Raw genomic sequence first — 14,136 nt, 5'->3', positions numbered from 1 at the left:
CTTGAAAAAGTTACAGCAGCTCCCAATTGAAGATCCACATTGTTATTCACCATGTTAGGGAATCTATGAACAAATGCATCAAATCAATTCAAGAAAACATTAACTGAGAAGGGTATACTTCAAACCTTGTAATGAGGACAACCGCAAAAATTTCTCCCAGCATTCTTCGTAGTTCTGGCCACTTTGATTACTGCAATATCACCACAGTAACAAGTAGGGATTAACCCACCTCCCCTACAAGCACCACCATGGGACGAACGAGAAGATCCTTTGGCCCAACTTTTCGAAAACGAAGAACACCCTTGGGAACCCATTCCTATGTCTCCCCAAACACTTCCCAATCCTCAAAGACTAATTCGGAGGAAACCAAACCCTAACACTTTATTTAATGAAAATCACTACCCACTGCCACGTTCTCAGTTAATGAAAAACACTGTCACTACCACGTTATGAAGGTTAACAACCACATTGCACACATCAGTCCACGCTGTCAGCTGGATCGTTAAATATTTAACGCCGTGACCAAAAATGATTTAATTGGACACTTTTTTCATAACTTGGGACCACATTGAACTTTTTAAAAAAGGTAAGACGAAATTGAACATTCCGTTATAAAGAGGGACAAAAAGAGGTATTAAGCCTACTTTATATAATAAATATACCTAAGGGATTTTCTTCCTCATATTTTTAGAATTAGACTTTGAAGCTCACAATTCTTTTCCTTTCTTATATAATTCTTCTACTTTTATTTATTATCCTCAATAGTGAAAATTTATTATTTAACCATACTATATCACAACAATTATAAGTGGCATTGAAAACTCTTCATTAAATATAAAAATGAATGAAAAGTTTTATAGAAATGAGATAATTAATTGGTATGCAAGAAAAAACAAGATCCATAAACATAACATTTTAAAGTTTTATATTGAAAATGGTATCAAATTTTGTATACATACAACTCATACTTCAAAAGATGGTTAATATCTCTGTCTATCTTAGTAAAAAAGTTCTCAACACTCTTCAATGATATTTTTGTTGTTAAGTCCAACATTACAATAAAGATTACTTCAGAATTCTCATTGTATATATCCTATAATGACAAAAGTTCTAAAATAATTTCACTCTTTTTTTTCTCTACTCCCTTGCTTGTGTCGTCTTGCTCTTTTGTTCCTATCCATTGCATTAACATCATCACTTTCTCATTTTGTTTGCACCATTGATGCATCCTCTCCTTTACTTTTTTTTCGTTTTATTCAATTTCATGAGTGTGTTTTCTCTTCTATTTCATTTAGTGCTCTTATTCCAAATAGATTATTTTCTGTTATTTTGATAGTTTTTGCTTTATTACCTTTTCAAACTTAGTTGACATCGTCCATTTTATGGTTTTTAAATATATAGTAATTGCATTTGAATAATTTGCATAACACACTAACATTATAGAAGTGTTCAATCCCTTCCAAATTGGATAATTTTATTTTTGTGATATTCATATTTTAGGTGTCATATCCATCAAAAGTTAAAAAATAGTTGTGTAATTAAAATTATCAAAACTTAATAGCTTATATAAATTTGTAACAGTTTTGTAAACTCAACTTATAAAATCAGAAAAGTTTATTTGATATTAAAAAATACATTATAAAGTATGTAATATGTACTTTAATAATTACAAACTAATCCCAATGAGTATAGATGAACGAAAGTTTCTCATTACAATAATCACAAAAATGTTTAACAATGGTTAGAATTTAAAATTTTACAATCCGGGACGTTAAAATTTGATGCAAATGATGAATCCCATTCCGTAGAAAGGATGAAATTATCTATAGTCAATCCGGGATGTTAAAATTTGACTCTCATCAGAGTTATGCAAGCACCAGAAAAATATACAGCTAATTTCAAATACATGTGAAATAAGACATCTTCACATGATGAAAGGTCTTTAGAAATATAAGTAAAAATTAGTTTGTCCTTGGATTGATCAAATTACATTTATTGCAGAAGGTATCACAACCAGGAGGGAGCTTAGATAAGCCATATAGGAACAATCTAAAGAAACCATTCACCTTTGGCTGAGTCTTCCAACCAGGTCTGGTGCACGTGCACCAAATTGAACCAATCCGAATCCTGAAACTCAAATTTCATTCTTCTCAGAAAATGGATGAAAGACATCACATGAAGAATATAATAGTTGATGCATTAAAACATACCCTACTGCTCATTATTGAGGTGGAGGCACAAGCCTTCCGCTCTTCACCTGCAAAGTTGGCAAGTTAGCAGTAAGTTAAAAGGCCAAAATATGCAATGCAAAATTTTCCAACACTGCAGATGTACTACCACAAATTTCCAGAAGATGGATAAAAAAACAAGAATAAACAATTGCTTGTTTTCAGAGAGACAAAGGGGTGGGAAGAGCATAAACAACAAAACTGATACATACCACATAACTCCCACTTGTCAAACTTCACTAGCCATATACCTGGAGCTAACTGTGTAGCCACTACATCATCCACCCAAATCCTGTACTGTTTACCCTTTTTGTCACCATACACCTTCCGGAACGTATTTAAATACTCCCGGGCATTATGGGCCGAACCAGAAGGATGGATGATAATAGCAGATGGGAACTGCATATTGAAAAAAGGAATAATTTACATACTTCTTTAGAAATAAACATTTACGTAAAGACTTGACAGTCAAAAAAGTCAGGTCCAAGTGCATCAGTGGAAAAATAGAGCTCTCAGATCAAGAAAATGCAAAAGGGGAAATCCAACTAGTTATGGTGTGAAGGTAGAGTGAGTAAGAGAGAGTACGAGAGAGAATGAAGCTTTTGCAATGACTTAAGATAGACGTTCTTGGAAATCAACCATGGAAATGTCTTATTCAAGTGGTTGACATGGTTAAACAGTTTAGTCAGAATTTGGAATACATTAGAAGATGTAGTATGGTCATATGGGATATTATACTCAATGTTTTTAAAGGAAATACCTTACTATTGAAGGAAGATGTTCAAGAAAGAAATATGTGTCAAAATACATTCTTCTTCATACACAACATGCACTCAGAAAAAGGGAAATAGAAAATCATACCAAAACAAAGCGAACACCGTACCGAAAAGCTTAGAACATGTAAAAACATTGGAAAACTTGAGTGGTTGCTCCCTAGATATGCTATTATGGATTAAAAAAAATTCTACTTCACTATTTAGTTTTCCGTTGGTAAATCGCAGAACTTGTTAGTCCATGAAATAGGAATATAGAAATAATGCAGAGAAAAGGGTATACACTTCATTTGAAAAGAAAATGATTTGGTAAAATGGAGTTAATTTGGATAGTTTTTCACATGCTCGGTAGTCTGCATACACAAATAGAACACACAATAGGTAATTTGTAAAGATAAAGGATATCAGACATACAACTGTTGCCTTTATACCAGCAATAAACAGCTCGGAATTCTCAACTTCTGCACGCCTCCACTTTTCAAGTAACAAAGCAAAATTCACTATTTCAAGATATGGAGATAAATTTTCTTGTCTACTGTCTGAAACATCTCTTGGGGACAGGTTTTGGCCTAACTTAAAATGACCAATGGCTTCTATTATGCCAGATGCACAACGCTCTGAGGCATGGAGAATCTTGGGGTTATCTTTTGCATTTTCTGAATGCCACTGCAACAACTCCTCTTGGGCATTGCTTACCTACACAACGAACAGAAACAAATGCAATACGCAAGTCAATCTCAATATTTTACCACCAAGGCAAAATATGCAATAAACACATGCTAAACCACACCAACCATGACTCCATACACTCCCGGAATGCTGAACAGCTCGGCATCATTTCCAGAATCACCACAAGCAAGAGTGTTAAGTGGTGGCTTTCCCTCGGTCTCAAACTTTTTGAGCAGATAGGCAAGAGCTTGACCTTTGCCAGCACCATTTGGTAATACATCCAAATCAATACCTCCACTGTATATTATTTTAACATTCAACTGGCCAAAAATTAGGCTATGTTATGGAACTATATACAATATCAAACAAGAAAAGTAAGGTGTCAAAAAATCCAATTTACACACTCAAACTAAACTAAACATGTTGAAACTTTACATGAAAAGAAAGCAATGAATATAAACGTATTATAGCTTACCCCACGCTCTTCCAAAACCTTAGAAAGAGCCTGTGTTACACTCTTAGCCTTGTCTTTCTGAACATAAAAGCTGACCTTGTGCGGCCGTTGTTCTGTTTCTGCCTGCACCATCAGTCATTAAGCAAACCATTAAGGAATTGCCACAGAATCAAACAAGACAAATTATATACCCGAATCAAATAATACAATCTAGAAACAAATCATCCCCATCACCATCACCACCTATAAACCATACCTGAGGCTTAAGTTCAGGAAATTTGCTTGTTTCCTCAATGACTATGTTCTTATCCCATTTCTGGTTCAAAAACTGAACCCATCCATCATCAGGCACCATTGATCTCCCATAAGTAATCTCAGTCCCCACAGACATAATAGCTATATCAGGAGTTATCATAGGCTTCTCTTTCCTCAGTTGTTTGTAGAGTGTAGGCGACCTCCCAGTTGAAAACACCAGCAGAGAATCTTGGCGATAATAAGCTTCCCAAAGCGCATTGAACCTTAAAAGTGAACTATTCTCCGGGTCATGATGATCAACCTGCAACCAAAACACATCAACCATTCAAATCACGACCACCAACAACACTAATAACTAGGTTTTAAATAACAACGCCTGCAATTCAGGTGGAATGTCAAGATTTTTAGGGTGTCTGAGACTGCAATTGCAGCTGCATCATAATATCAAGAAATACAACGAAACCATGACCGCAGTTTAAATTCCTGAATAATACCATCGTGTGATCGAGATCCGAAACAAGCATCAACCGCGGAGAAGAATTTAGTCGATCCATGATGTCCATCACCAATTCAATCCTGCAAGCAGGGATTCAAAGAGAAATGGGAAAAAGATTACCATACAAAAAGAAATTATGCAGAACATTAATTTCTGAAAGTAAATTAACAAATAAACCAAAATGATAAAGCAACAAGTAACTATTTATGTATCCGTGTGTATGAGCTCCCGCAACTCAACACAAATTCTGATGATCACGAAAGGGAGAACTATCTATCTATTAACGTATCAAACAGTTTATTTTCCAGTCACCGATTTTTCCAAATTCGTCCGAATCAAAAACCAAAATCATCAACCAGGTAAGAATCAAAAACCAATTCTACTAACAAATTTTCAAATGATTTAAACAAAACAGAAATTTCTCATTACATTACATGCATCGTACTCACAAGCATCTAACATCTGAAATAGAGCAAATAAAATAAGCATAAAAAGAGTACCAATTGGAGAAAGGAGATATGGAAATTGAGACGAGAAGGAAGAAGGTGAGAGTGATGAGAAGAGCTTTGAGAGAATGAGTAGCGATTGTGAGTAATTATATAGAGATAATATTTATAATAATAAATATTATAATTATGAATAAAATATAATGTAAAGACGGAAGAAGACATTGCAGAGAATGCAAGAGAAAAAATGGATCCAAACCGATTACCTCTTGCTCTGCACCTGTGATTCTGAACTCTCACTCACGCACGCGTCACACACTGGGTATCCATTGCCACCTTTTTAAAAGATAGAAACAAAACTAGAGTTTTATTGGGATTCTTTTAGTGTAAAATAGATTGCACTCTTAAATTATCGGACCTATTTTTTAAATGCTCTTTTAATATGACTGTATTAAAATATGTAATGATTGTTAGAATCATGGGATAAGATATAAGTTTCAATTTTATTATATATTTTTTCATCTTATATGAATTAGAGGAATTAGTGATTTGTTTGTGTATAAATAAGTATAAATATTATCTTTTAAATTAATTTGGTAAATGTATTGTATGGTTGTTTGGTATAGGATAAGACTTATAATCTACACACTTTCGTGATTATGTAATAAATTATCTAAAGAGTGATCGGTTGGACAATTCGGATTGAATAATTATTTTTAAACAATAATTAAGATCGATGATGATTAACATAAGCTAAAACATTATTATTATCTATTGAGTGGTAATTAGATTGATGTTAATTTGAAACTTATTTTAAAATTTATAAATATAAATTTGAGGTAGTAAAGATAATTTCTTATTACGATCCCATTTAAGTGAAAAATGCATATTTGAATGTAAAGAACTTGAAAGATTTATATAGTTAACTTCATAATCAAAATAGTAAAATTAAATTAATTTTAATATTTATTTTTTAATAATATCATAGTCTAGTTTTAAAATATATTTTAAGTTTCAATTTTAAAATTTCAAAAATTGTCATTTATGTTTAATTATGAAATAAGAAAGTTTGAGATATAAGATGAAGACAAGATAGTAATGTGAATATAAAATTTCAGTGACAATATAAAACATATTCAATATGAAGAATTAGACTACACAGAATCTTTCGAAATGTACATACTTCTTATGTACATAAGATATATTGTAAAATGTAAAATGTTTGAGTTGTAATAAGTTGAAGTGGAAGTTATCTCATGGATGGTTATCACATAGTTCATCAATCATCACGGTTTATATACTAAATCTGGTGTTGCGACAATAGTGGAGGAGTTTCACAAGAAAATTTTGTCCTTAGTAGTAAATCACTTTAAGTAAAATAATATAAGATATCAATCAAAAATCAAATATATTTTAAAAAAAATTATCGATGCAATAACAAACTACACTAATGTTTTATGAACTGATATGTTTACTCAACTCTTACATGGATTTATAACATAACAAAATCTTACTGCAGTTGAATCTTACTATTATATACTTGTTTTTGTATAAGTCGATACCAAAATAAATTATTAGTTCAGATATTAGATATTACTTGTTGAAATATTTTAATAGAATACATTAGATAGATTAACAACCTTTTATATTAGTGTTAAATATTTCTTGAGATAAAGTGAACAAATTAATCACCTTAAAAATATGGGTTATATATATATATAAAAGAAATATTGTTTGGTTGCGAAGTCAAATCACCAAACACTTTTACAATTTGTTGTCTTTCACTGTCTGGTTTCGTTCCTAGAATTCCTGTCTCGTTCTTCTATTCGGAGGTGTACCTCTGATGCTAAAGTCAGTATGTGTATGGTTCGGCAATTCAATGTAACAGTACTAAATGCATAGTAAATGCGAACCACCTACCTCTTACTTTGACATGTATTTATAGTGAGATGTTAATCATTATCATGGCCCAATTTTGGTCCAATGACTTTAATCGTTGTTTATCTTAATCTTTGCCTAAATGATTACATAATTTTTACGGTCGTTCGCCCTTGATCGTCTAGTCAAAGTGAAAGATAATTCCATGGTTGTCCAATCAGATTAATCACCCGTAATCATTATGACTGTCCGGACCATATAGTACAAATATGATATCATATCAAACATAAAACTTTAAGCTTATGGATTTTATTTTTCTTATTTATTACTCAACTTTTTTAATTTTATTTAATATGAAACTTTCAATTTATTAATATTTTTATTAAGTAATGTTGAACAAAATAATAATTTTATATAAAAATGAGTATAAATTTAAAATATAATTTATTAATATAAGATATATGATATCAATCTTATATTCTCAACCAATTTAATTACATCATTTTTTTTTTAATTTTGGATTGATTTTTCAAGAATAAAACTCTTAAATTCAAAAGAAACAAGGTATATGAAAGAAATTTAGGTTGAAAATTAGAAATTATAGAATGCAAACAAAAACGTTATAGATGGATGTCTACCAAAAAGAACTTCCTTCACACAAATTAGTAGGCAGGAGATAATGAAAGAAAGGGCCACCGTTCAATTTAGGTTTGGATTCCATCAATTATCACGAATTGGAGTGTGGCAATCTTTTATAGGTACAATTTTTAAGTCTCTTTTTTCATTTTCCTTTTCGTATTTCGGTTAAAGAAGGTGTAGGTAGCTTTGATGAGTAATGGCACATTCGGTGGAATTTGGCAATAGAGCATATTCCTGGGGAATATGTTACCAATCAATTTTAAAATATTTTTACATATTATATATTTTTTAAAGGTTATATATATATATATATAAGCTATAAACTGTTCACTGTTCACAGTAGATATAATTCAATATTCCTTCAAAATTTTGTAATATGACAATTTTAGAAGTAATCTTGCGATTTTGACTACTTACCTAGAAGATAGATTGTTCATACTTTTTACCTATAAACCTATCTATCGTTACCTTTTATTTGTTCCCTTCCCCACCAAAAGTCTGGGTCAGTGTTAATTATTAATACGGTTTTCAAACTTTAAACACGGATTGAAGTTTTTCCTTCCCTTCATACTCATTGTTAATTCCATCTCAAACTCAATGAGAATCCCGTAGTATTAATAATAAATATAACTCTTGTCACAGTATCTAAAACTTGTATTTATAGAATTTAAAATAAGTTTTAGATTAATATCTGTCTAATTATAGTCTGATTAGTAATAATTACACTTAGTTTTAATATAATAATCTTAACATTAATCTTTGTTTAAATCAACTCTTCAATTAGTCGATCAGTTCATTTGAGATTTTAGCATTTGAGATTTTAGATTAACAGAACTATCATATCTTCAACTAACCGGATAGTCATATTATAATATATATATATATATATATATATATATATATATATATATATATATATATATATATATATATATATATATATATATATATATTATAATGTTGTCAAAAGGTTTAATCATTCACTAAGTCTCTATTTTCGCATGGAATCTCAATTTCGTCCCTTTCTTTCTGAAAATCTCAATTGGGTCCCAATTTTATGAAAATTGCAACAAATCGATCCTTTCCGTTAATTTGGCTGGACGGCGTTAAAAAAATTGATGAGTGAATGCTGAGATGACGAACGAGCGCTCGTCCAGCAGCGAACGAGCGCTCGTCCAGCAGCGAACGAGCGCTCGACCACCGAACGAACGGTCGTCCAGTGTGGAACGAACGGTTGTCCAGCAGTAAGAGGTCGACGAGCGTCCGTTCTCTGGTGGACAACCGTTCGTTCCACACTGGACGACCGTTCGTTCGGTGGTCGAGCGCTCGTTCGCTGCTGGACGAGCGCTCGTTCGCTGCTGGACGAGCGCTCGTTCGTCATCTCAGCATTCACTCATCAATTTTTTTAACGCCGTTTGACACTATTTAACGGAAAGGATCGATTTGTTGCAATTTTCATAAAATTGGGACCCAATTGAGATTTTCAGAAAGAAAGGGACGAAATTGAGATTCCATGCGAAAATAGGGACTTAGTGAATGATTAAACCTTGTCAAAATGGATTAGAATTCGCGGGTCAACTCAACCTATCACAAGTTTGGTTCAGGTTGGACTTGAAAAAAATAAGATTTTTCTATACGAGTCAATTTTCAACCTGGCTCACTTAAAACCCGGCTCACCAAGGTTGAACCTGATGAGTTGGGTTGGCACCAACCCACCCAGTTTGACTTAATTATTTTTTATTTTTTGTTTCAATATTATTTGTTAACATTTTTTATATTGGATTGTAAATAGAAATAAAGAAAAAGATGTTTCAAGAGAGTCAAATATTATAAATTTATCCACTCAAGACTATAATCTTCTTATAAATGGATAACTAACACAAAAATTATCTAATATAAATTTATTTATTCACTTTTTGAGTTTGCTTTTAGATTACATTTGAGTTTTTTTTTTTAATTGTGGGGAGTTTAAAATCATTTTAGTGTGAAGTTTATTTAAATTTAAATTACAAAAAAATTGTAATTTTGTTTGGATTTAAAAAGAAACTTATAATTAAATGAGTATCCACCAACTTTTGGTAGACGACCGAGTTCGAAAATTTTCGACTCGAATCGGGTTGGATTGACTCACTAAGTGGTTAACTCATGATGAGCTAAGTCGGGTGATGTTGGATGACCCGTTTTGAGAGTTATAATAAAAAGAATGAACAATCTATCTTTAAGGTTGTCAAAATCGCAATATTACTTCCAGAATTGCAAGATTACAAAATTTTGAAGGAATATTGAATTATATTTAAGCTAAAAATATTTTTTAAAATGGAAGAATATAATCTTTTGCTCTAATTGTAATGATTTGATATTTGTTTCCAGAAACAATTCTAAGTTAAGTTTTACATTTTAAATGAAGATAACGTTTTGGATCATAAGTTTAAATTTTCTTGATTCCTGTCAAATTATGCTTAAACACGTTATTGTTGGATGAAAAGTGGATCTATTTTAATAATTGAACATGAACATAACCAAAAGATATTGAGAAATGTTTTGAACTAAATCGTGGATAAAGAGATACGTGTCTTGTATGATTTGATTGAGAAATGATAGATGTTTGAGATTATAATTTAGCTTAGTTTATGATTATGGCATTAAGTATTGAAAATCATTATTGAAAAGAGATTTTTATTTATTTATAATAATTGTGAACCCTCTATCCATTATTTTTTTTCTCTTTATCTCTCTCAATAAATCTCTTTTCCTTTTTTATAATTTTCTTTTTCCATAAGATCTCATCGTAGTAATCAATATTAGGTAATAATTTTTTTTAAAGAGAGTAAGTTCCTCTTAATTTAAAGATTTTTTGTTCTTTTATTATTTTTAATAATTTTATCTTCAATCTTGATGGAGTCAATTGAAATATTTTAATATTTTATTTTTATATATATAATAGAAACCATTCACGGCATTATTTTTTCTTTCAAATATGTTGTTTTAATAATAAATCATATTTTTATTAAATCATATTTTAAAAAATATTTTCTTCCTTACTAACTTAATTGATTCGGTCTTATTCAATCAATTTTACAGATTCTTAAATTTTATATTAATTATATTTTTTGTATTAGAAAAAAATATAATAATATTTCACTTAAAGAAATTATATAAAGTTAAATTATTTAATTTAATTAATAATATGTTCTTATCCAATAAAGAGCATAATACTTGTTAGTGTGTGATCTCACATGTTCATTATTAAATTGGTAATAAATTAATTTATTAATTAAGGTTGACATTTAGTTATCAACACTCCTTAAGAGTTGTATAACAAAATAACATGAAGTGTTTTTTTTCCTTTAAAACCATTAAAAAAATATTATTTATTTCCATGTTTACTGCTCTAAATTAGCTTTATAATATGGTAAAATTGTTAAATTAAGTTAAATATGAAGAATAACTTAAGAAACATTTTTCTTATTTCATTTATAATACCCTAATCAAGCTTTTTATTTCTATAAAACTCAAACTCATTACTAACAGTAGATGAATTATTTATTGATTAACCATTAATCCCACAAAAGTTTAATCATAACCAATATAAAAAAATGTAAGATCTCTGGTATCAAAGTGTAATAAACTACTTAGTAATTACATAATAATCTCAAAGTCTAAGAAAAATTATATTTTTCTTCAAATGACTTTTTTTTTGACAATTTAAAGATAATATTAATCATTAAATTCTCTTTAAATTAGTTTAATGGTCATATATATGCATCATTTATATGTGTAATTTAAAAAAACAATGAGATATATTTAATCTATAAAGACAACTAGACATATATCGATCTATATATGGAATAGTGATACTTTTTCTCAATAATAATCAAGAACAATTTAAATTAAAATTATATAAAACTTATATTTCATTATTATAATTTCTATTATAATATCTTTAATTTTAATAAAGAACCTCATCATATAATATTAATAAATATGACAATGAAATAAATAATAATAAAACCAATTTATTATTACTAACATGACATATTTTTAGAACATACTTCAAATCCAACATGTGGTTCATTTTACATTGGCTCAACTTAAACATCATCATGTGGTGTGGTAAGATCATGAATAATTCTTATAATTAATGTACTCCTCCTATGAGAAAAAAATATGCATCTAAAATATCATAATCTACCACATTAGCCAAGCCATGTGCAATAGTAGGTGTTATATATATAATCTAATTCACTTAGTTCTATTAGTGTACTTGGTTCCACTATCTCATTCTCATCACAGCTTTTCTTTTGAAAATGATTAAATGTACTTATTATGTGTTTAATATATTTGATGAAATGTTTCATCTAAGATAAAGAAAGTGTATTAGTAAAATAATTAAATTAGAGTTAATCTCAAATAACGTGATTATTAACGCAAGACTTAATTTATAAAGTGAAGGAAGTATCATGCTGCAAAAATTCTTCTAGCGATCAAACAATCACTATACAAATCTCTTTGAGAGATGATAGTGATATTTCACTATTATTAAAATCAACCAAATATATTTGATTAATCATAAACATTTTTATAAATATTTATATATTCTATTGAAAATAAGATAACAACATGTTATTTTTACAATAAAATTAAGTCTTGAAATGTTTACAAGAAATACCATGTTATTTCAATATTGTTAAAATGAACTAAAATCATGTTACTTCAATTAATATTCTTAAAATGAACTAAAATATATTTAGTAAATCATATAAATGTTTCCTATATTAACGATGGTAAAACTAACATGATACTTTTACTAGAGTAAAACATTAATTTGAAAAAATAGATTCCAAATTTGTTTTTTCATTAAGAAAAAATGTTTAGTAAAACAATATTTAACTTCGAGTAAGACCAATTTATTTGAACTAACCCAACATTGCAAACTTAGGTTTAGGATTGTCTTAACCCTCTATGAAAATTTGACATTACAACCGGAACTTGAGTTCTAATGTTGTCAAACTGGGTGATTGATGAGAATACTTGAAGTAAAGCATAGGTGATAATTTTAAAAAATTTATTAATTATAAATGTAAAATCTCTAAATTCACTCAATACATATGTATCTTTTAAAAATAGAATAAAATATCTAAGTCTTGAGAGTTAGTAAACTGTAGTTTCATGTATATACTAGTAAAAACAAGTTTAGATATTTAATTCTTGTATATGTGATTGGTTGATTATGATAATTAAAAATTTACCTTAACTTATTATGAAAAATAATAATTATTATTCAGATATATAATTTTTATATTGTATAAATTCTCATGAAGTATTAATTATCTTTCAAAAAATTAATTTTTATTTTCTTTAAGAAGAATTTGTAAATACATTTTATATACTTATAGGTTAATTTTTGATTTTTTTTATTAATTATGTAATGCTTTTTATTAAATTGGGTGTTACAGTCCCACCTTCTGTTTTCACTTGTTGATTTTTCACTCACTCGAGTGTATTTCTCCCTTAACCTTAACTTCGAATGGTGTCAATTTTGCTCAAGTGTATTTCTTGGTACCAAGTTCATGGGAAGCGCAACCAATAAAATAAATAAATAAATAAATAAGAGGGATTGACATAAGAAAGGGGAGAAAAGGGGATTTGAATGATAAGGAAAGGAGAAGAGGCAAAAATAATCACCAAAGAAAAGAAAACCAACAAAAAAAAAATAAAACTAAAAAAATCAAAGAAAAGTGCAATGAAATATGACATTTTCTAAACCACATTAGGGCTAATTTAATAAAAGAACTAAAATAAATTATTTAATAAATATTAAAACTTAATTGATTAAAACAATATAAACCAAAATAAATCATAAACTTAAATATATGAAATAAATTAGGCTAAAATTATTAAATAATAAGCTGTTAAATTTAAAATATTTTAGAAGTATGAAGCAGACATCAATAATGAATTTTTTAAAAGCCTAAACATGTCACAATAAATAAATAAGCTAAGAAAAAATGTAAAATATTTAAATGATAGGAACCAATTATATATTTAAGTTCTTTATTTAGTTATAAATTACGTAAAATAAGTGCACCATTACACATAATTCAATAATATTAAATGTAAATATAAACTGTGATAATGTATAATGAATATTCACACATGCACTTATTAAATTAAATATTTATAACAATTTAATGATTTTTTCTCATTTCAATTAATTAAATTTAATAATTTGTCAGTTTTTGGATAAACTAATAAACTAATGACAAACCAAACATTGTGTGTGTTCGGCAGGAATCAA

At 28.9% G+C, this 14,136-nt stretch overlaps 1 protein-coding gene across 2 annotated transcripts; it reads right to left on the bottom strand.

Annotated features, from left to right (window-relative positions):
* Nucleotides 1-1,777: 1,777 nt before the first annotated feature.
* Nucleotides 1,778-5,720, bottom strand: LOC108318780 (sucrose-phosphatase 1). 2 transcript variants are annotated; one of them, XM_052874630.1, is made up of 9 exons: nucleotides 5,588-5,720; nucleotides 4,874-4,955; nucleotides 4,381-4,680; nucleotides 4,146-4,247; nucleotides 3,796-3,990; nucleotides 3,416-3,697; nucleotides 2,441-2,627; nucleotides 2,211-2,257; nucleotides 1,778-2,127 (listed from the first exon to the last, which is right to left on the bottom strand). In XM_052874630.1, exons 2-9 carry the CDS (start codon nucleotides 4,940-4,942, stop codon nucleotides 2,050-2,052), a joined length of 1,260 nt encoding a protein of 419 aa, XP_052730590.1. In that variant the 5' UTR covers nucleotides 4,943-4,955; nucleotides 5,588-5,720; the 3' UTR covers nucleotides 1,778-2,049. The 2 variants fall into 2 exon arrangements, with proteins under 2 accessions (XP_052730590.1, XP_052730589.1); XM_052874629.1 differs by lacking the exon at nucleotides 5,588-5,720 and adding an exon at nucleotides 5,376-5,553.
* Between the last annotated feature and the right edge of the window lie 8,416 nt (nucleotides 5,721-14,136).

Source organism: Vigna angularis, chromosome 3 (assembly GCF_016808095.1).
Source record: "Vigna angularis cultivar LongXiaoDou No.4 chromosome 3, ASM1680809v1, whole genome shotgun sequence".
Classification (NCBI taxonomy): domain Eukaryota; kingdom Viridiplantae; phylum Streptophyta; class Magnoliopsida; order Fabales; family Fabaceae; genus Vigna; species Vigna angularis.
This window is presented reverse-complemented; position numbering and strand designations above follow the sequence as displayed.